The 21,706-nt window shown below is 48.2% G+C and overlaps 1 protein-coding gene and 1 long non-coding RNA gene across 8 annotated transcripts in view; one reads left to right on the top strand and one right to left on the bottom strand.

The window, feature by feature from the left end:
* The window catches only part of LOC147111775 (four and a half LIM domains protein 2), a 69,694-nt gene that overhangs the window by 8,454 nt on the left and 39,534 nt on the right, over window positions 1–21,706 (top strand). For all 7 annotated transcript variants that reach the window (XM_085998987.1, XM_085998986.1, XM_085998985.1 and 4 more), the window contains one exon: window positions 12,915–13,096. In XM_085998987.1, the coding sequence (XP_085855113.1) occupies window positions 12,941–13,096 (156 nt within the window). In that variant the 5' untranslated portion in view covers window positions 12,915–12,940. The remainder of the gene's footprint in view (window positions 1–12,914; window positions 13,097–21,706) is intronic.
* On the bottom strand, window positions 10,372–12,919 carry LOC147111776 (uncharacterized). The gene is made up of 2 exons (XR_015079745.1): window positions 12,654–12,919; window positions 10,372–10,725 (listed from the first exon to the last, which is right to left on the bottom strand). It is a non-coding gene; the product is annotated as an uncharacterized LOC147111776 (long non-coding RNA).

Below are 21,706 nucleotides of genomic sequence, written 5' to 3'. Positions count from 1 at the left end.
GAAGTGTGCTTTCATCTCTGGCTTCTTCTCTAGTGTGCGACGGAGTGAGTTAAGACGATTATAGGCATACCCCTTTTCAGATTCCTGACGACATCCTGCAGGGTACACATTAACGAGGCATATCTTGGAGCATGCTCTTGCGCTCACTCCTTCTCCACACACCTCGGTGCACCTGGATGTAATCTCCGGACCAGCAGCTCCCTCTCTCTCCCCGCCGTGCTCTGAAGTGGGAGGAGGCGTCTCTGACTTCCAAGGAGCTGGGCCTGGGTGTAGTGCTGAAACGTGCTGATCACTTTCACATTCAGTACATTTTACATCTATCTTGCAGTTGTTGGCGAGATGGCTCGTGGAAGAGCAGCACTTGAAACATATAGAGTTCTCTTTAAGATATTGTTTCCGATCTTCCAGGGACATCTCCCTGAAGCCTCTGCACTTCTTTAAAGGATGGGGCTTGTTGTGGATAGGGCATTGTTTGCTCATATCCTCAGGTTTCTTCTGAATCGTTGTGTTCTCAGTTGAGGACACTTGCATTTTGTGGACAGATATTGGTGTCCTTCCATGTCTGTCGAACTTGTCTCTTCTGGCAAGCGCTGGGTGGGAGGAGAAGAAGTTGAAGCTGGGGTCGTTCCTGGCTTTGGCTTCTTTACGGATGAATTTAACGAACGCATAGAATGGTGGGAACGCCACGTTGTGCTTTAGCTTGAACTTTGATCCAAACGTTATCCACTTCTCCTGCAGGTTAAATGGAAGCTTCTCAATGATGGGACTTACCCCTCTGGAAGTGTCTAAGTACGATAGGCCGGGTAGGTAGCCGTCCCGCTTTGCGGCTTCGAGTTCCGACAGCAGATCTCCAAGGTCGCGGAGCTTCTGGGGTTCCTTACTCGTCAACCTCGGAAAGTTCTCCAACCTGTCAAAGAGAGCCCTTTCAATGGCTTCGGGCGAGCCGTAGCTTTCTTCCAGCCTCGCCCAAGCCTTCTTCAACCCCTCTGGCAGCTGTCCCACATTGGCTGCTTTTATCCTGCAGGCCTGTCCGGCGGACTCTGGGCCGAGCCATTTGATAAGGAGGCCGAGCTCTTCTCCTGCCGACAGGTCTAAGCCCGATATGGCATAGTGGAAGCAGGACTTCCAAGCCCGAAAATTCTCCGGCCTGTCATCAAACTTAATTAACCCCGAAGTCAGCAGCTGGGTGCGTGCAAGGTATTTGGCGAGGTCGTAGGTGCTGGGACCTGGGCCAGGGTTGCCTTGGCTAGGGGCTCTGTTGGGGGTCTCAAGGAACCGAGAGGGGATTTGCCTCTGACTTTCTCTATTCGGCGTCCTATTCCTCTGCACCGTGTCTTCCGTTCTGCTGGGGGAGACTCTGCGGCTTGAGGCACGCCGTCTGCTTTGACCTTGATTGGCAACTTGTGGCATGTTATATGAAGTGCTTGCGTCTGTAGAGATGTGCGGGCCTTCATCCCTTTCTCCTGTAAACTGTTTGTCGGCATGGTTGCTCACGTAATCTATGGTGCGCTGTCGTGGACTCTGCCACGAAACGGGAATTAAAGGTTTGTAAGCTGTCTCGGGATCAGCTCCCTCCAAAATTGCCTCGAATACTTGTGTCTCAGCTAATGCAGCATCTATCTCTTTTTGTTGTTGCAGAGCGTCTAATGTGGCTTGGAGGTGGGCCTGTTCAGCCTGGCGTTCAACTTGGTGACGGGCCTGTTCAGCCTGGCGTTCAACTTGGTGACGGGCCTGTTCAGCCTGGCGTTCAACTTGGTGACGGGCCTGTTCGGCTTGGAATCGGGCCTGTTTGGCTTGGAGTCGGGCCTGTTCGGCTTGTGATTCAGCTTGGAGACGGGCCTGTTCGGCTTGGGATCGGGCCTGTTCAGCTTGGCGACGGGCCTATCTTACTTTTATCTCTATTTCACTGTTCACATGCGCAGCTCTGGCTTGAGCTGCCACTAGCTTAGCCCGTGCTCTGGCGATAGTTACGCTTATTCTAGGACCACCTGATGACCGTGAACCAGCTTGCAATCTGACATAACCGGAGCTTATAGACCGATTGTCACCTTCTACAGTTTTGTCTGCCTGTTTAAGGTCTTCTCCTCGCTGCAAAGCATTTTCGTTATTATCTTCTGACATGTTGATGTGAGGTAGATGTGCTCTACGAGGTTAAGGCTTACACTGGGTTCCTCCTGCTCCGCTCTTCACAGCTAGCCATATTGTACATAAACTGAGTACTATACATTCGATATTACATAAGATATAAACGGCCTAGAAATTCATTATAGCCACTTTTGGGGCGGTAAAGTCGGGCGGCCGCTAAAGTTTGCGCCCGGCGCAAATTCGAGGCCACTTCTCCGAGTTTGCTCGAGCGCTAAAACTGGCGATGCACGCCTCTCTTTAGGCGCTAAGCCGGAGGTGCTGAGCGAGAGCGCCGAGGCCGGGCGCAGCGCAGGTGCGGCCATTTCTTGATTGACAGCAGACACCCTGGCGCCGGACAGCTCTTAAGGGGGAAGGGTCGACTTGGTCTGCTGCCACGCCCTGGATAGTGGAGCCCTGCAGCTAGGCCTGAACACTGCTGCTGGACCCAAATAGCGCCTGAAACCATGGAGAAGGCCCGTGAACGAGCGCAGCGCTTCTCAGAGCTTGATCTGAGGGTGCTGGTTGGTGCTGTGGAGAAGAGACGCCATATTTTGTTTCCGGACAATGGCAGGAAGCCGCCGGCCCGCGTCTACCGGAGAGCCTGGAGGCATGTCGCCACCAAGGTGTCATCCAACAGCGAGGTCCCCAGGAGCGGTGTCCAATGCTGCAAAAAGCTAAATGACCTCGCCAGGATTGTCAGGGTGAGTACCCTTTCCAATGTCCTCCTCATCCTTGCATGTGCACCTCACATTATGGGCAAAGGGACCTGAAAGCCCTAATGGCCAGCCCTCATGCAGCAGCTATGGGACACTCATGAACATCAATTGCACATTCTGCACTTAACACACTGGCCAGGCTATTCGACCATGGGAGGCAGTGCACACAAGATCAGGGCTACACACTGGCCAGGCTATTCGACCATGGGAGGCAGTGCACACAAGATCAGGGCTACACACTGTACTTAGAGGCCGTCCTTTCTCTTGCAGGCCAAGCTGGCCAATAATAAGAGGAGCCGGACTGCGACCGGGGGAGGCGGACCCCAGATCCAGCCACTCACTGAGCTGCAACATCGCGTGGAGCGCATCATGGGTGCCCGGGTGATTGGCCCCGTTGCATCTGGAGATGCCGACCCTGTTCTGGGCACCAATGGTAAGGACATCACCTTTTGGACCTCTCTCGTCCCACTTGCGCATCAGATCTACATCCTTTGCCACTGTCCGACCAATGCGCTGAATGCCACCACTCATGCATCCCTCGCTGACGCCCTCTCCTCACTCTAAAGCTACTCTTGTGCCTTCCTGCTTTCAGATGGTGAGGAGGAGGTCCCTGAAGTTGCCAGTGACAGCCCCTCAGAAGAGGAGGAGGAGGAGGAGCAAGAGGAAGGCGGCCCATCAGGGGAACCCTCAGCTGCGGCAACCCATGCCAATGTAGGGGACACGTCTTCCCTGGAGGGGAGCGTGGGGGAAGTGTCGGAGGGGAGGGTAGCTCCTGGGACCAGCGGCCTGCAGAAACGCGGGAGGGGGGTGGAAGCTCAGCGGCCTTCTCCCCAGAGGGGGGAAGGGTCAGAGGGGAGTCCAATTGCTGGGCCCAGCGGCGTCCAGCAACACAGGAAGGGTTGGCCAGCTCGGCGGCCTTCTCCCCAGAGGGAGAGTCCAGCCTCCAGTCCGGAGACAGCCAACGCCGAGGAGATGCGCCGCCTCGAGGACTTGTCCGCGGACTCGGAGCGCTGGCACACGGAGCTCATGGGGGTAGTGGCATGGTTGCCTGAGGCCATCGAGTCCCTGTCTCGGAGTGTGACCGAGTTCGGGGCCTCACAGGCCACGAGTCGGGCAGAATTCGGGGCAGCTCAGGCAGCGAGTGGCCAGGTGATCAGTGGTGCCGTGCAGTCACTGGGTGCTCTGATGCGGTCACTGAACAGGTCAACACGGGCACTCACTGCTGCCACACTCGCTGTGTCAGCCAGGCATTGCCAGGGCACCCGGCGCGCTGCAGCAGCACAGCGGTCTGTCCCTCGGCAGATTGGTGCGCATGCTGCAGTGCTGGCCCGGCTGAGTGCCAGTGTCTCAGGCGACCAGCGAGCGCCTGCCATCCACCAGCTTGCCCCCATTCCTCCAGCCGCCACTGCCACTCCCCCAGTGGAGCTGCCAGGAGCTGCTGCAGCGACTGATGCTGGCCAGCCACAGCTGCAGCATTCACCAGCCGGCCCCTCGACGGCCAGACCTCGTCTACGCCGACCCCCAAGGGCATCTGCCATCACGACATGTGCCCCTCAGGAGCCTGCCCCCAGCCTTGCAGCAGCCAATGGCCTCACTTTGAGGAGGAGCCGCAGGGCATGCAGGGGCCGCCAAAGTTTGCAGAAGGCATCGCCCTCGCGGGCCACTAAGTAGAGGGTGTGTCCAAATGTTGTGTTTTCTGGAATGTGTGTTTTGTGAAGGCCGAGGATGAAGGCCATTTTTGTTTACATCTTTTGTTAATGCTCCCCAGGTTGTGGGAGTGAGTCATGTGTGTGAGTGTTTTTTGGGGGTTTCGTCTGTTTTTGGTTTTCATGTGGGAAGGGCCCTGAGTTTGTACAATAAACCATTTTATTTATTCACATTGTCCATGTTTGATCTTTGAAGTGTTTGTTGCCTTAACCGGCTGACGGCTTGCGGAGCGGCTGCAATCATGTTCTTTCATTGGCACAAGCCATTCCCCGACAGGGGGCCTAGAAGTGATGGTCAATAAGCCGCCGACGGGCGGCCTTTGGACCTTCTGCCTCCCTCCTGGGCTGGTACTCCTCGTCCTCCTCCTCCTCCTCCTCCTGAGGTGGTGGTCCAACGTGAGGTGGCAGTGCCTGAGTCCTGCGGATAGCCAGGTTGTGCAGCATGCAGCAAACGACGACGAATTGGGAGACTCGCTCCTGCGAATACTGGAGGGCTCCCCCGGAGCGATCCAGACAGCGGAACCGTTGCTTGAGGACGCCGATTGTTTGTTCTATGATGTTCCTAGTCGCCTGATGGCTCTCGTTGTATGCCTCTTCAGCAGGGGTCCTGGGCGCGCAGAGCGGGGTCATGAGCCAGGTACACAAAGGATAGCCTTTGTCCCCGATAAGCCATCCTCTTGGCTGAGGCTGTGCCTGGAACATGTCAGCCACAGTTGTCTGTCGCAGGATAAAGGCATCGTGGCTGCTGCCTGGAAAGCGGGCATTGACAGCTAGGATGCGCTGCCTGTGGTCACACACCAGCTGTACGTTGAGGGAATGGTAGCCCTTCCGGTTGCGGTAATCCTCGGCATGCTCCAGAGGTGCCCGCAAAGCCACATACGTGCAGTCAATGGCACCCTGCACCATGGGGAAGCCCGCTATTCTTGCGAATCCCACTGCACGCTGCTGCTGCTTCTCCAGGGTCATGGGGAAGGAGATGAATTGACGTCTCCTTCTGAAAAGGGCATTGGTCACCTGGCGGATGCAGCAATGCACGGCGAACTGGGAGATGTTAGCGATGTCCCCAGCAGCGGATTGGAAGGAGCCGGTGGCATAGAAGTTGAGAGCCACCGTCACCTTCACTGCCACCGACAGAGACGTCCTGCGCATCAGCTGTGGACGCAGATCTCTGTGCAGCAGCTGGCAGATGTCTGCAACCACCTCCCTTCTGAATCGCAGCCTCCTAACACACTGCGCGGCAGACATGGTCAGATAGGAGGACTGCTGGCGGTATACCCTGGGTGGGTAAGGTCTCACTTGGCGACGCCTGTTGCCCCCCTGCGTCTAGCCAGGGCTGCCACTCTCTCACGGCGTCTGTAAGCCCTTTCGGCATAAGGCTGAAACTCAGCGTTGGCACCCAATGCAGCCCCCATTATATGCTGGCAAACACTGAGATCTCAATGAAGGCAAAGATAATTGCTAAGCTCTGGCCTGAGCCAAAAATACCTGTCCTAGTGTTGGGCCAAAGCAGTAAGCTCTCCTCCTTGGTCTCTCTCCAAAAAACCGTTGCACAAGAGTGAATGCTGCAAAATGGCTGGCCTTTATAGTGCAGGGTAAGTGCCCTTTAATTTGCGCTCCCCGCGGCCCGCCTCGGCTGTGTACCATTCCACTTCACAGTTGTTAGGGCCGCCCGGCGCACAATGGGGCGGCGCGAGTGAAGTTCCGGTTCCGGGCGCACAAAGGGCGTTGCACGACGAAATGACGTCATGATCTGCGCGCGCAGCAGGGCGCGCGCTAAGACTTTGCGCCGGCGCTAAATGTCTACTGAAGTTGGGGCGAGGCACAGATCGCGCTGCGCCCGGGGGCTAAGCGCCTAGCGCTCGAGATCTACTCCTCCTAAGGCGCTAACGGCTGGCGCGCCCAACTGAATTTCTAGGCCAAACATATTTACAACAGTAGAATAGACTAATTGTATAACTAACTAACCTTTGGACTCACTTCTGTAACTATCAAATATTAACCTTTTATAAACATAGTGTTATCAAAATACTACTCTGACAACGTTGCTATTATGCTAACAAACAAAGATACTCACAGATATTGCGCTTGGCCTAACATATGAAATCAGATTACATTGGATTGTGAAACCCTTATGGAATCCTCCATTACTGCCAGGTTCTTCCTGGAATTCTACTTCCTGGGATTCTACTTCCTGGGTTACACAGGAAGAAAGGTACGAAGGTCAAATGACCTCTCACAGGAAGAAAGGTACGAAGGTCAAATGACCTCTCACAGGAAGAAAGGTACAAAGGTCAAATGACCTCTCACAGGATGAAAGGAACAAAGGTCAAATGACCTCTCACAGGATGAAAGGAACAAAGGTCAAATGACCTCTGTTTCATACAAACACACTGCTAACACATAACCACCACCAGAGGGTGCTATCTGCACATAAAATAGTCCATTGGTCCAAAACACATAGTGTTAGCAGATGCACTACCCCAAGCACCCACAATGAGTCATGAGCTCTACTGAATAAGACGTGGATGTTCATGTGAGTATGGTCACTGCTGCGCTGCCCGTGTCAGACACAAAATCAAAGCAAATAGCAGAAGAAACAGTAAAAGATACAGTATTACAAACAGTAATAGAGAACATTCATCATGGTTGGCCAAAAGGTTCCTGTCCAAAATATTTTCACATAAGGTCAGAATTGAGTGTCGCAAGTGGACTATTACTAAAACAGAACAGAATAGTCATTCCACAGGCTCTACATCAAGACATGCTCAAAAGGATTCATGAGGGACACCTCGGAATTGAAAAATGCAAAAGGAGAGCAAGAGACACTGTTTATTGGCCTGGCATAAATAAGGACATTGAGAACATGATAGGCAAATGTGAGACATGTCAGAAACACCAAAACAAACAAGCAAAGGAACCAATGATAGTAGCTGACATACCAACAGCACCATGGCAAAAGGTTGGTATGGACCTTTTTCATTTAAATGGTAAAGACTATCTAATAGTGATTGACTACTATTCTAACTATCCTGAGATGGCGTTGCTCTCAAGCACCACAGCAAGCAGTGTCATAATGCATGTGAAATCCATCTTCGCCAGACATGGAATTCCCAGGATTGCCGTTAGCGACAATAGTCCGTGCTTCAACTGTAAGGAGTGGCAAGTTTGCAGCACATTATGACTTTCAACACATCACATCCAGTCCTTTGTATGCTCAGTCGCATGGTAAGGCAGAGAAAGGTGTTCAAGTTCTCAAGCAGCTACTGAAGAAAGCGACAGAAAGCAAGTCTGATCCTTATCTCGCCCTGCTGAGCTACCGAGCCTCACCTTTAGACTCTGGTTCTTCACCTGCTGAACTCCTAATGGGTCGCAAGTTGCGTACCACGCTACCCTGCTGTGCAAAAGAAAAGCAGAGTAAGGAACTGAGACAGAGACTTCAACTGTTAAAGCTGAAACAGAAATCATACTATGACAAGTCATCCAAAACTCTGAAACCATTGGCAAGGGATGATGTTGTCAGGATTGAGGATCCAGATGCATGGAACAGGAAAGCTATAGTTCTTGAGGAAGTAGGACCAAGGTCATACACTGTTAGAACTGAGGAAGGACAGATTCTCAGGAGGAACCACCGTTCCCTCCTAAAAACACGAGACTATCGAAGAGCAAATCGATGACAATGCCGCAGCTGAATCTTGTCACTCACCACCAGAACAATCTAACACAAATACACATACAGGCTCTCATGAAAACACATCAGACTTACCTGTGCTGAGAAGATCCACACGTGAAGTAAAAAAGCCTGATAGACTTAATCTTTGAGTACAAAGAAAACTACATTGAAAATGTATTGACTGTTAAAGATGTTTATGTTGTTATTGATTGATATTGATTGATACTGATTTTGTTTAACCTCAAAGAAAGGGGGATGTAATGATCAGTAACCTGTCATTCTGGAATGGTACACTAGGTGGTGCTGTAAGTATATAAGAGTGGGCTACCCATGATGCACTAGGCTACCCACAAGGCAGCAGTCAAGATGGAGGCCTCTACAGATACTGTACCTAGTCCACATGTGCTCAATAAAGTATCTAGCAAAAGCTAGCTGTTCTTAATAAAAACAACTAGTTATTAATGAACATAACACACATGACTTCGGCTGACACTTTAGTGCAGTACTGAGGGAATGCTGCATGTTTGGAGGTGTTGCCTTTCCGATTAGCCATTAAATCAAGGCCATGCCTGCCTGTTAAAGAACACATAAATGATCCCATGACACTTTTTGAAGAATCACAATAAGTTCCCCTGATACCAACATCACCAAAGACAGATTAGAGTCATCTACTGTCAGCGGGACTTGGCTGCATAATAACAATATTATGGTCTATATTATAACAGTGATTGTATTTCAGATGTAACCCATTGGTTGTAAAGTACTTTGGGACATTCTGAGGATGTAAAAGGCACTGCATAATTAGATTTATTTTTAACTAACTAAAAGGGGTAAGTATTTTACATTAAAAATACATCCAATTTTAAGGTCACCTTTAGGTTTAAAGGGGCACCATGTTTTAGGAAAACATGTTTGTTTGCTTAGAAGTACATGATGCACTGAGGTAATGTGTGTGAAAATCATCACTGTACTGCTTGTGTATGATATGAATGTTTTCTATATGGGCTTCCAGAAGACATTTAACAAGGTTCCGCACAAGAGATTATTAGCAAAATAAAAGTGCATGGAATTGAAGGTAACTTTGTGACTTGGGTCAGTAATTGGGTGGGAGATAGGAGACAGAGAGTAGGAATAAAGGGAATGCATTCTGATTGGAAGGATGTGACAAGTGGTGTTTTGAGGGATTTGTACTGGGGCCTCAGCGTTTCACTATATATCAATAGATAAAGGAAAAGAGAGCTGTATATCCAAGTTAGCAGGCACAGTAAGTTATGCAAATAGGAGCAGGAAGTTAGAAAGGAACATAGACAGGTTAAGTGATTGGGCAAAACTGTGGCAGATGGATTTCAATTTGGGGAAATTTGAGGTCATCCACTTTGGAGCCGAGAAAGACAAAGTGAAATATTTTCTTAACGGTGAGAGACTAGGCACTGTGGAGGAACAAAGAGATTTTGTTGTCCAAGTACACAAATCACTAAAAGCTAGTGCACAATACAAAACGTAATCAAAAGACTAATGGAATGTTGGCCTTTAACTCAAAGAGGCTGAAGTACAAAGTTATGCTTCAGTTGTACAGAGCTATGGTCAGACCCTATCTGAAGCACTGCGTTCAGTTTTGGGCACGACACCTCAGGAAGGCTATATTGACCTTGAGGGGAATACAGCACAGATTCACCAGAATGATGCCGGGAGCTTAAAGGATACATTATGAGGACAGGTTGTGTAAAGTGACTTGTATTCTTTTGAGTTTAGAAGTTTGAGGGGTGATCAAACTGTGGTGTTTAAAATGATAAAGGGATTTGATCAGGCAGATACAGAGAAATAATTTCCTCTGGTGATGGAATCCAGAACGAGGGGTCATATTCTTAAAATTATAGCAGTCCATTTAGGAGTGAAATCAGGAAGCACTTTTTCACACAAAGGGTAGTGGGAATCTGGAACTCTCTCCCCCAAAAGGTTGTGGATGATAGATCAATTTAAATTTCCTAGACCAAGATCAATAGATTTTTGTTATGTAAGGGTATCAAGGGGTATGGATCAAAGGTGGGTAAATGGAATTGAGGTACAGATTGGCCATGATCTAACTGAATAGCAGAACAGGCTTGAGGGGCTGAATGGACTACTCCTCTTTCTATGGTGGCACTTTATGCAATAATTCCTACCACTGTGCCTTTAATTGTGGATGATTGACAATGATAATTTCAGAGATCCCTGCACTGGTTAACCACTGGAAAATTCTCCCATAGTTTTTAGATCTGGAACCATGTATAATATCAACTCCATCATTATTGGAAAGTCATTGGAGTTTATGATACCGTTTATCAGTTATGCATGCTCGTTTGCAATTTCATTGCATATTCAAATATTCCACCAGAAAGTCAGTCAGCTGTCAATGTTTCACAATCTGCAGTTCTGCAATACTTCCAATAGACACTGCCACCGCAAGGCATATAAGCTGTCCAGAGCGCTACAGTTGTCTTCTAACAGGCTGTAATTATTATTCTGAGCTCTGAAAATTAAAATAAGAAAATACATCTTACAGCTTTGCAATGCATTGTCATCATTTCCTGCTCTGATAACAGCTTGTGGCTGTTGTGCAATGTATTTACTTCTGTTATTAGGACTGACAAGAGACTTGTGCAATATTGTGCCACCAACTGATAGCTAATTTTATGATTGTGGGGGAGGAAGGGTACAGTTATCAGAGGAAACAAGACCTGCCTAAGCCCAAGTGCAAAAACAAAAGTATAAAACCTCCACCATAAAAGAAAAAAACCCTACAAAATAAAACCAGAAGAAAATATAAAGAAACACAAAAGCACAGCAGACTAATAACGCAAGCAATTTTCGACCAAGAAACAAACCCTTTCATAGAATTCAAACAGTACACAATCCAACCCGTGACTGTTTTTGTACTGATCTTTTGTCAGTTTTGGGTTGCTGGTTCCCTTCCTAAGGTCATTATGAAGAGACACCAGGTGGGCCTCGGCACCAGGCCACCAACTCGTTTTTAGCAACACACTGATGACCATTCAACAGAGATGGTGTCTGGAACAGCAAGTTAGCCTAGAGGATTGAAGATGATCTTACCGGTATTAATTGGGCCTCAATACTGGTACGTATATATCAAAAAAACATGTTAGATATGACCTGGCCACTGGTGTAACAAATGGGAATAGACATCCTTGGTGGCAGAGGTTCCAGTGAGAACTTCCGCCCACTCAAAGAGCCTGAAGGTACCAAAAGTTGGACTGGAAGGAAAGCTCTATCCAGTAATTGAGTTGAAGGCGCTTAATATATTAACCCTGCTTGATCTAGCAGGTACCTGAATGTAGAAGGCCTCAAATTATGAATTAATATTCTCCTTAAGCAAGCTTGGTACAGCAGCTGAAGAACCGATAATGGTAGATTCCTCTATGGGGTCCCAAAATGTTAATAAGGTTATTATCACTAGTTGAAAGGAAAACCCTGCATTGCCATCCAGATCATTACCAGAAGCAACTCATCCTTTATGAATACCATTAGTGGCACAAAGTTAAGGCTACTACAGATTGGGTTAGTTCATACAATACTGCAAATGTAGGAGGGATGAATGGTTACCTCATTTGGGACACAGTCCTGTGAATCTGCTCCTTTAGTGGTTATAATTAAAGTCATTTTGAACTGGACTCAAGCCCTTATGGGATAATAAATGAATATTTGTACGCACACACTGTATCAGAGTCATTTTTTGTTAGATACTCATGCTCTCACATTCCCCATTCAATCCGAACAACAAATCTAACAGTACAAATACAGATTGATCCCAATGTAAAGATCGAACAATCTAGGAATTAGATTAAGTAGCAGGGTCTTGCACCTCATGTAATATTGCGAGTGCTTTAGTGGACTACAATAATTAGACAGTAGGATTAACTCTGGAAAAGGGTAATAACAATAACCCTACATGTAGATGTATATTGATTTATTTAATTATCTATCCACACAGAAAGTAAAAAAAAGAATTTCTCAAAGTCCTGCATTTTAATTTAATCCCAGTGCTACAACATTATAGTGATGTATAAGGTTGAATGACTACATACAGAACAAGATGACTTATTTGTACACACTGAACATGAAATTCATTTAAGTCAAAACGGTTTATGATATCTTCGTCTATTTTAATAAATTATCTAGGGATTTGTTTACAAGCCCCTTGTGGAGGCATACTCTGTTTCTGTGCTAGTTAAAATGAGCCTGGGGACTTACTCATTAGGAAATATTAGAGAGAAGGCAATGTGGAAAAACAGTAAACCTATGGAGAAGGAGGGTCAGCTGCCAGCTGTAGCTAGGCTCTGAGAGAGAATGATTTCCTAGCTTTTATACCCTTATATGGTAAAATGACACAGGGATTTTATTAGGCAGCCAGCCACTCAATTGCTTCAACACAACACTCACCAGATACTAGGCATGCAGCAGTTCAAACTGTATGAATTCTAGGGGCTGGTGATCTAACACCTTAGTTTGTGTCTGACCATCGGAACAGTGAGTGACTGCGACAATCTGTCACAATTTACATTTCTGATGTCACACTGAGTGCTGCTGATCTGTAAATGCTTTTATTCTTGTTATGACTGAACTGAGTCAAATGTAGATGTGCTGAAATGCATTGAGATAATCAGGACTGTTTCAATTTCCTGCTCTTGTTTTGAATTTTAGGTGCTTGGAGCTTTCTAAAAAGCACAATGACAGAACGCTTTGACTGCCACTACTGCAAGGAGTCCCTCTTTGGGAAGAAATACATCCTTAGAGAGGAGAACCCCTATTGTGTGAAGTGCTATGAAAGCCTTTATTCTAATACCTGTGAGGAATGCAAGAAACCAATTGCGTGCGACAATAAGGTATATGATCTGTCATCTTCATTCACTGAAGTGTAACTGCCACACAATGCAAATATTGTGGTCTGCTGTTTTAACAGTACTGTCTAGTTCTGTACACTGGGTTGGGTTAATGAACAGTGTCATACAGAAAATGCTAATAATATTAATTCAGTGCGAGTTAGCTTTTTAATTACTATGGTGTACTCAATGCCAGCCTTTTTAAATTTAATTAAGAACAACAGGAATTACTGTCTATTTTACTAATGTCCCCTCTGCCGGGGGGGGGGAGAAATCGACAAGACATATTGCAGGCGAGACTGGAATTTCTTACCTGTGGAAGTCAGATACCTAACTTGTGAAGCACTGGTGTACATCTTCACAACTACAGTATATTCCTCTTAATTTGAAGTTGCTTAATTCAAGCTATCTGTCCATTCAAATCTTTTGCATACTAAATTCTCACTTTGCTCTGTTGTTTACGCTGCTTAATTCAAATTATTGGATAATTCCGATTTTTAGAGCAAACCACTAGTTCAAATGATCAAGAGTAGGCTGTATCTTGCAGCTTTTTCAAACTTTCTTTTGTAATGTTCTTTCTTTTTAAATTAGCCACTGTCTTCAGACTCATTTGGCTTTCTTGTGCTGCTGCTGACAGTACAGATGCATGAGCTGCTCCAGAGACCACTGCTACTGAACACTTAATAGTAGCTGTCAGTACTGTATATGAGTAATTTGAGACATGACATGTGGTAAGTGTAGCATACTTGGGAGGAACAGGTAACTTTGGACCTTTGGTTTCCAAAGCTCGTCACTACTGGGGTTTTCCTCACATCATGTCTGGGTCTGTTGTGGGCTAATTGACAGAGATTGATTGCAATGAATCATCAACAACTCTATTATTGTTGTACCATGCAACTACCAGGATGGTAGAAGGTGATCTATATGGACCTTGGTCTTTTGTCATTTAGCAATTGTTATGTTCCTATGTCAGGAGGTGCTGTGCACCACCCTGGTCTAACTCTCTTTTCTGGCTTTCCCTTCATGCCACAGGAGGCTGCCACAGTCTCCATTCCATTCCCCCCAGCTTAGCACATTTGGAAAATTACTGGAGTGGGGATTGAACCAACAATCAATCTAGTTTGTGACACTGTGCATTAGTATTCCAACACTCGAAGCTATGTTGTTCGTATCTGCAGTACATTCATTTCTGCACGGCGCACATCACAATTTCAACTGTATTTAAGTTGCGAGCTTCCATTGTCAGGTAACAGTTGCTCTTTTTATCTCACCAATTTTCTCAGCCAACTTTCTCTCCCCCGCACCCCATGAAAGTATTGACTCCTTATTGGGGTACAACTCCGTGGGGGCCAGACACTGACTGTTAAGACTCACGTATGTGAGCATTAACAGTGAGTGTCGGCAGTCCTTGTCAAACACATCAACATCAATTGTATCACCATTCAATACTCACAAGTGCACTTCCAGCAGGGCTCACTGAATATCAATCAGTAGCAGGCACACTGGCTGGATATCTTATCCTGAACCTAGCAGCACTTTGGCCAATTCTAATCCCTCAACAAGTGTATCAACTTAGATCAGTTAACTCAAAACAGACTGGGGATGAAACCTGAAACTTTCGGGTCTGTATGTTTCAGCTACTCATTGAGCCACTGTGGGTGCTGTATTGTTCTTTTCAAGTTTTTTTTCTCCTTTCCTCAATTGGGTCTTCCCATGCCATGTTCTTTACATGTCCTTCGCTCCTTGGACCCTGCACCGTTAACAGGCTGATGGGAGGGGGCACTAAGCAATCCCCAGGCCTACTTGTCAACATTGTTTGCAAACCAGATATGGGAGTATGGGGGGGGAGGGGGTTCAATGTCACTGCCTGGGTGGTAACCTGGTGGAGCAGATCACTTGCCCATTGCAGAACCTGCCTGATATTTTGCTCCAGTCAATGGAATGAAGACTGGGCAGGTTCTACAAAGGGCATACACTCTGTTCCATCAGTTTACCACCCAGGCGGTGAAGTTAAAAACGACCCCCAGGATGTACACAAAATTAGACCCAAATGACTCATTCACTGACATTCTCTTTCTGTGAAGAAAAACCAAACCTGCTCAGCAATTTCAATGACAGGCCTGATGAAGTTAGGGAACTGATGTGCCTCAATAATTCCGAGACTCGATGTTAGCGAAACAAAACAAGGCTTTTATTAACTTAGAAAGTAACACGTAAGAGAGAGAGGTATCTTCCTTCTGGAGACTGAGGCCAGACTGAGCTAGCTTACAAAAGGGGCCAGGTATGGGCGGAGCCCTACGCACACAGCACATTCCAGCACATTCCAATTAACAATACAATGAGGACTGGGGGAAGGGAAATGACACTGAAACCGACCACAGTCACAGGCAGTGATGAATGGAATATTTCATCACATTCACCCCTTCTATAGATTTAGTCTGTTCGGGGGTTTGATAGTCCTCTGCGACCGACGTGGCTGTTGTGGTGCCGCGGGTGTCGGCTGGGTGTCCCCGGTAGTCTCCTGGGTCTCTGCCGGGGGTGCCGCCAGGGTTGTTGAAGGGGTAGTTGGTGGGGGTGCCGTTGGTCGATGTTCTTCCTGGGGGTGATGAAAGAGTAGTGGGTGGGTAAGAGTTGCTGTGATCGTTGTTGCTGCTATTGCCGTGGTTGTTGTCGATGCCGGCTGGGGCGACGTCTTTTATGGACACGGTGTCCTCCCTTCCGTCGGCGTGCCGGACATATGCGTATTGGGGGTTGGCGTGGAGTAGGTGTACTGGCTCCACGAGAGGGTCCGTCTTGTGGCCCCTCACATGCCTTCGCACGAGTACCGGACCTGGGGTGGAGAGCCATGACGGCATGGATATGCCTGAGGTGGATTTCCGGGGAAAGACAAACATTCGTTCATGAGGCGTGGCATTAGTGGCCGTACACAATAGCGACCGTATCGAATGGAGCACATCCGAGAGGACTTCCTGCCAGCGGGAGATAGGGAGGCCCTTGGTCCTTAGAGCTAGAGTGACTGCTTTCCATACTGTCCCGTTCTCTCGCTCCACTTGGCCGTTACCCCGGGGGTTGTAGCTGGTGGTACGGCTCGTGGCGATCCCCTTGGACAGCATGTACTGGCGTAGCTCTTCACTCATGAAGGACGCCCCCCTATCCGTATGGATGTAGCTCGGCATACCGAACAGGCAGAACAGGCTGTTGAGGCATTTAATGACCGTGGCGCTGGTCATGTCTGGGCAGGGGAAGGCGAATGGGAACCGGGAGTATTCGTCCACAATGTTCAGGAAGTAAACATTGCGGTCGACGGACGGGAGGGGGCCCTTGAAATCTAAGCTGAGCCGCTCAAAGGGCCGTGTAGCTTTGATTAAGTGGGCTCTATCTGGGCGGTAGAACCGAGGCTTGCACTCAGCGCAAGTGCGGCAGTTCCTGGTCAGAGACCGAACTTCCTCAATCGAGTAGGGTAAGTTACGTGACTTTATGAAGTGGAACAGCCGCGTGACCCCTGGGTGGCATAGGTCGTTGTGGAGGGTCTGTAGCCGATCCCCGGTGGCGCTGGCACACATCCCTCGTGAGAGGGCGTCAGGGGATTCGTTAAGGGCCCCTGGCCGGTAAATGATGTCGTACTCGAAGGTGGAGAGCTCGATCCGCCACCTAAGAATCTTATCATTTTTAATCTTCCCCCTCTGTTTATTATTGAACATAAACGCTACCGACCGCTGGTCGGTAAGTAGGGTGAAGCGTTTGCCGGCTAGGTAGTGGCGCCAGTGGCGCACTGCCTCCACGATGGCTTGGGCCTCCTTTTCCACAGAGGAGTGTCTGATCTCGGGCCCTTGGAGGGTCCTCGAGAAGAAAGCTACGGGCCGCCCCGCCTGGTTGAGGGTGGCCGCCAAGGCGAAGTCAGACGCATCACTTTCCACTTGAAATGGAGTGTTCTCGTCCACTGCCTGTAGCGTGGCCCGCTCAATATCCTGCTTAATGCTTTTGAAGGCGGCGTGGGCCTCAGCAGAGAGCGGGAAAGAGGATGCTTTCAAGAGGGGGCGGGCTTTGTCGGAGTAGTTGGGGACCCATTGGGAATAATAAGAAAATAACCCCAGGCACCTTTTCAGGGCTTTGGGAGTGTTGGGCAGGGGCAGCTCCCGTAGGGGGCGCAATCGGTCGGGGTCTGGTCCAATTTCCCCATTCTCCACCACGCTGCCTAGTATGCAGAGGCGCGTGGTGTTGAAAACGCACTTGTCCTCGTTGTAGGTGAGGTTGAGTTTTTGTGCGGTTTCCAGGAACCTCTCGAGGTTCAAGTCGTGATCCTGCTGATTGTGGCCGCAGATGGTGACGTTGTCGAGGTAGGGGAAGGTTGCCTGCAAGTGGTGGTCATCGACCATGCGGTCCATCTCCCTCTGAAAAACCGAGACCCCATTCGTCACCCCAAAGGGGACTCTGAGGAATTGGTAGAGGCGTCCGTTCGCCTCGAAGGCAGTGTACGGGCGGTCCTCTGGTCTGATAGGGAGCTGGTGGTACGCTGACTTGAGGTCGATGGTGGAGAACACCTGGTATTGGGCGATTTGGTTCACCATTTCTGATATGCGGGGTAGCGGGTAGGCGTCTAGTTGGGTGTACCTGTTGATCATTTGGCTATAGTCGATCACCATCCGTTTCTTCTCGCTACCCCTTACCACTACCACTTGGGCGCGCCACGGGCTGTTGCTGCGTTCAATAATGCGCTCTTTCAGGAGCCTGTCTACCTCAGTCGCGATAAACCGCCTGTCCTCCCAGCTGTACCTCCTGCTTTTGGTCGCTATTGGCTGGCAGTTAGGGGTAAGGTTCGCGAATAGCGAAGGCGGCTTTACCTTCAGGGTAGCCAGACCGCACACTGTGAGGGGCGGCTGGGATCCACCGTACTTGAGCGTGATGCTTTGGTGGTTGCACTGGAAATCCAGGCCCAAGATCACGCTCGCACATAGGTTCTTCATGATTAATACTTTAAAATTATCGTATACAGTTCCGTTAACGCCCAATTGTACCGTGCAGTAACCCAGAATGGTCGATGTCTGGGTTTTATCAGCCATAGAGATGGTACCCTGAACAGGGACCACCTTTAGGGAGAGTTGCTGTGCCAGTTCAGGGTGGATAAAACTCTCCGTGCTTCCACTGTCAATTAAACATTTAACCCGGCACCCGTTTACCTCGATGTCCACCATTGATTTGGATAGCGGGTGCGGCCTGGTCTGGTCCACTGTGACCGATGCCACTGTAGGGCCCTGATCGATACAAGATGGCGTCCACGCTGTCTGCTCATAAGTTGGCGGACCCCATGAGGTCAGGCAAGATGGCGTCCAAGATGGCCGCTCCCACGGCGCACACGCGGCGGTGGCGGGTTTTCCGGCGGTTGGTTTTCCGGCGGGGTTCCCTCTGCACACCTTCCCGAAGTGCCCCTTCTTACCGCACTTAAAGCAGGTGGTGCCTTTCGCCGGGCACAGGTTTCTGGTGTGTTTTGGCTGCCCGCAGAAGTAGCAGTTGGGTCCCTGACGCATCGCGGCTGTCGTAGGGCTTCTGGGGGTAGAGCGGGGCCCCGCCGGTGTCGGGCTGCCGGGCGGGGAAGATGCCTTCCAAGATGGCGGCGCCCTCGGTGCACACGTGGTGGCGTGGACGGCGCGGGCTGAAGAGTAGGCGTCCGAGTTTCTCTGGGCCACATCCAGGGATCGCGCGGTGTCCGCAGCCTGTTTCAGGTCCAACCCCGTTTTTTCCAGCAGTCTTTGTCGGATGTAAGTGGAGCTGAGGCCTGTGATAAAGGCATCGCGAACAAGCTCGTCAGTGTACACTGCGGCTTTTACATCTCGGCACTTGCAGTCTTTGCCAAGCATTTTCAGGGTGCTTAGGAACTCCTCCACCGATTCCCCAGGTCGCTGTGCGCGAGTAGCGAGCAGATGCCTAGCATACACCTCATTCGTAGGCTGCTGGTAATGCGCCTTTAAGATGTCGCAGGCGGCCAGGTACGTATCGGCGTCTTGGATGAGGGGGTAAACCCGGTGGCTTACCCAATTCCGCAGAATTCCGAGTCTCATCCTCGCAGCGTCCGTAGCGTCTTTGACGGCTGCGGAATTGTCCAGGAAGAATTCCATACACTAAAACCAGTGTCCGAAGCGTGCTGATGCGTCCGGAGCATGTTGATCCAAATCCAAACGTTCGGGTTTCAGGAGTTGATCCATAGTGTTGAAAAATAAGTTAATAAAATTGATGTGCCTCAATAATTCCGAGACTCGATGTTAGCGAAACAAAACAAGGCTTTTATTAACTTAGAAAGTAACACGTAAGAGAGAGAGGTATCTTCCTTCTGGAGACTGAGGCCAGACTGAGCTAGCTTACAAAAGGGGCCAGGTATGGGCGGAGCCCTACGCACACAGCACATTCCAATTAACAATACAATGAGGACTGGGGGAAGGGAAATGACACTGAAACCGACCACAGTCACAGGCAGTGATGAATGGAATATTTCATCACAGGAACTCAATGTGCTTGGGAAGCCATAGATATAAGCTTGCTTATTATTACTCAGTGACTGGTGTGTTGATGAACCACATGCGAGGTCTCAGATCACTGACATTGTTTATTTGCTTGCAATTTTCTCCCCTTCCATGACTTTTTCGCCTCCAAGTAGATTTCTGCAGTGCGCTCCTTGCCAGCCTCCCAAGCTCCATCCTACACAAGCTTGAGTTCAACCAGAACCTGGCCTCCTGAATCCTATCCTGCACTAAGTCCCACTTACCTGTAATAAAAACAGAAAATGCAGGAAATACTCAGCAGGCCAGGCAGCATCTGTGGAGAGAGAAACAGAGTTAACGTTTCAGGTCAAGGACCTTCCGTCAGAACAGCTTACCTGTTATCCTTGTCCTGCCAACCTCCATGTCCTGCCCATGGCCCAAGCCATTGATTTCAAAATCCTCATTTTTGTCTATAAAATTCCATTATGGCCTTGCTCCTCCCTTACCTCTGCAGCCTGGCCCTGCATCTTGCTCACACCTTCCCCTCTTCTAATTCTGGACGACAGTGTGGATATTTCAATTTCCTCACTTAGTGATAAAGCTTTCCGGAGCCTGGGCCTCAGAATTCTCTCCAAAAACTTGATGGCGTGGGTGGTCGGGGGGGGGGGGGCGGGGGGAGGTGGGGGAAGGAGGCCTCGCACAGGCCAGCAGCAGGCCAGAGTTTTGTGGGCCAAGGAGGAAGATTCCTGCTGTGGGCACTGGCTTCACTGTGATGTCCTCCATGGTAGAACAGACACTGTCTCGGCTCACACATGAATAGCACCATTTAAATTGGGTTTTTTTAAATAACCAATTTCCACTGATAAATTCCTGGATTTTCCTGGGTTAATAAATATGTAAAAATCAATTTTTTCCTATTTTTCACTTTCAAAAACTAGAATCTTCCTTGCTTCTGGTTCACGTTGCGTGATGACGTATGCCCGTTTCGTGATGACCTATGCACATTGCGTGATGACCTATGCGTGTTGCGTGAGGACATATGCACATTGTGTGATGACCTATGCATGTTGCATGATGCCCTATGCATGTTGCACTGTCGTATGCATGTTGTGTGATAATGCATGTATGCAATGTGCATAATGACATACCTAACATGAAGCGCCCCAGGATGTGTGCTTGCAAGATTCACTTGCTAGAGGAATCCTGAGTGCAAATGTCAGACAGGCTGGTTTGTGTCTCCTAACTAGCGAAAGGAAATTATTTTTCTATTGATAGTTGAAGTACTGCATTTTCTTTGATTCTTGTATTGGTAAAAAATACTTTTAACTACTGAATAGTATTTAAATGAATTGCCTTCCAAAGAATTTAAAACCTGGGAATGTGGAAGAAAGCTGTCCACCAGCCATGGGGTCCATTTTCTTATTACTACAAATATATAATACTTAACAATTAACATTTTTTAGTGATTTAAGAATCAGATGCTATTATAAAACAACATTTTATCTTCTCTAATTTTTGTTTCTTCCACTGAAAAGAATCATTTATTAGGTTTAAAAAATCTTTTCTGATTGATTTGGAGCTCAAAAGTGCAGCAAATATTTGTGGCTAAGCAAAGACAGCACTCTAGCTTGCTGAGTGCTAAGCATCCTTTGCAGTTTTCATAATATATTCATTTTATTGCATGGTGGTTGTACTTGTTATTTTCCATGTTAAATGCTGATATAGATCATTTTAATTCATAGTATTAATTGACTTAACTCAGATAGGATACTTCTTTAATGGTGCTGCTTCAAGAGTTAACCATGCTGAGGCATATTCATGTCATCCTTTAAGATTGGTTGCAAAATGTGGCCTTAGACTTGAGATGATGAAATAAAAGGCAATTGCAACATGTGTTGTTAGGATTATTTTGGCATCAGTCCATCATTTATCATAAACTTTTCAGCAAATATAACTCTTTGACATATTGTCATAAACAATGCATCTTGGCTGGCTGAGACAAGCCACAGGAGGCATGTGACAGACTTTAGAGAAATTTTAAATCTTTATCAGAGTGACTGCAGGAGTGACACATTTATCAGCAGGTTCCTGTATATGTTTGTTTCCCTGAATACAGACCAATTGGTTCCTTTAGAGTTTG

The sequence above is a fragment of the Somniosus microcephalus genome, chromosome 10 (genome assembly GCF_052327205.1).
Source record: "Somniosus microcephalus isolate GS21.2 chromosome 10, FLI_Smic_1.0, whole genome shotgun sequence".
NCBI lineage: Eukaryota > Metazoa > Chordata > Chondrichthyes > Squaliformes > Somniosidae > Somniosus > Somniosus microcephalus.
The sequence above is the reverse complement of the archived record's forward strand: the minus strand, read 5'-3'. Positions and strand labels throughout refer to the sequence as shown.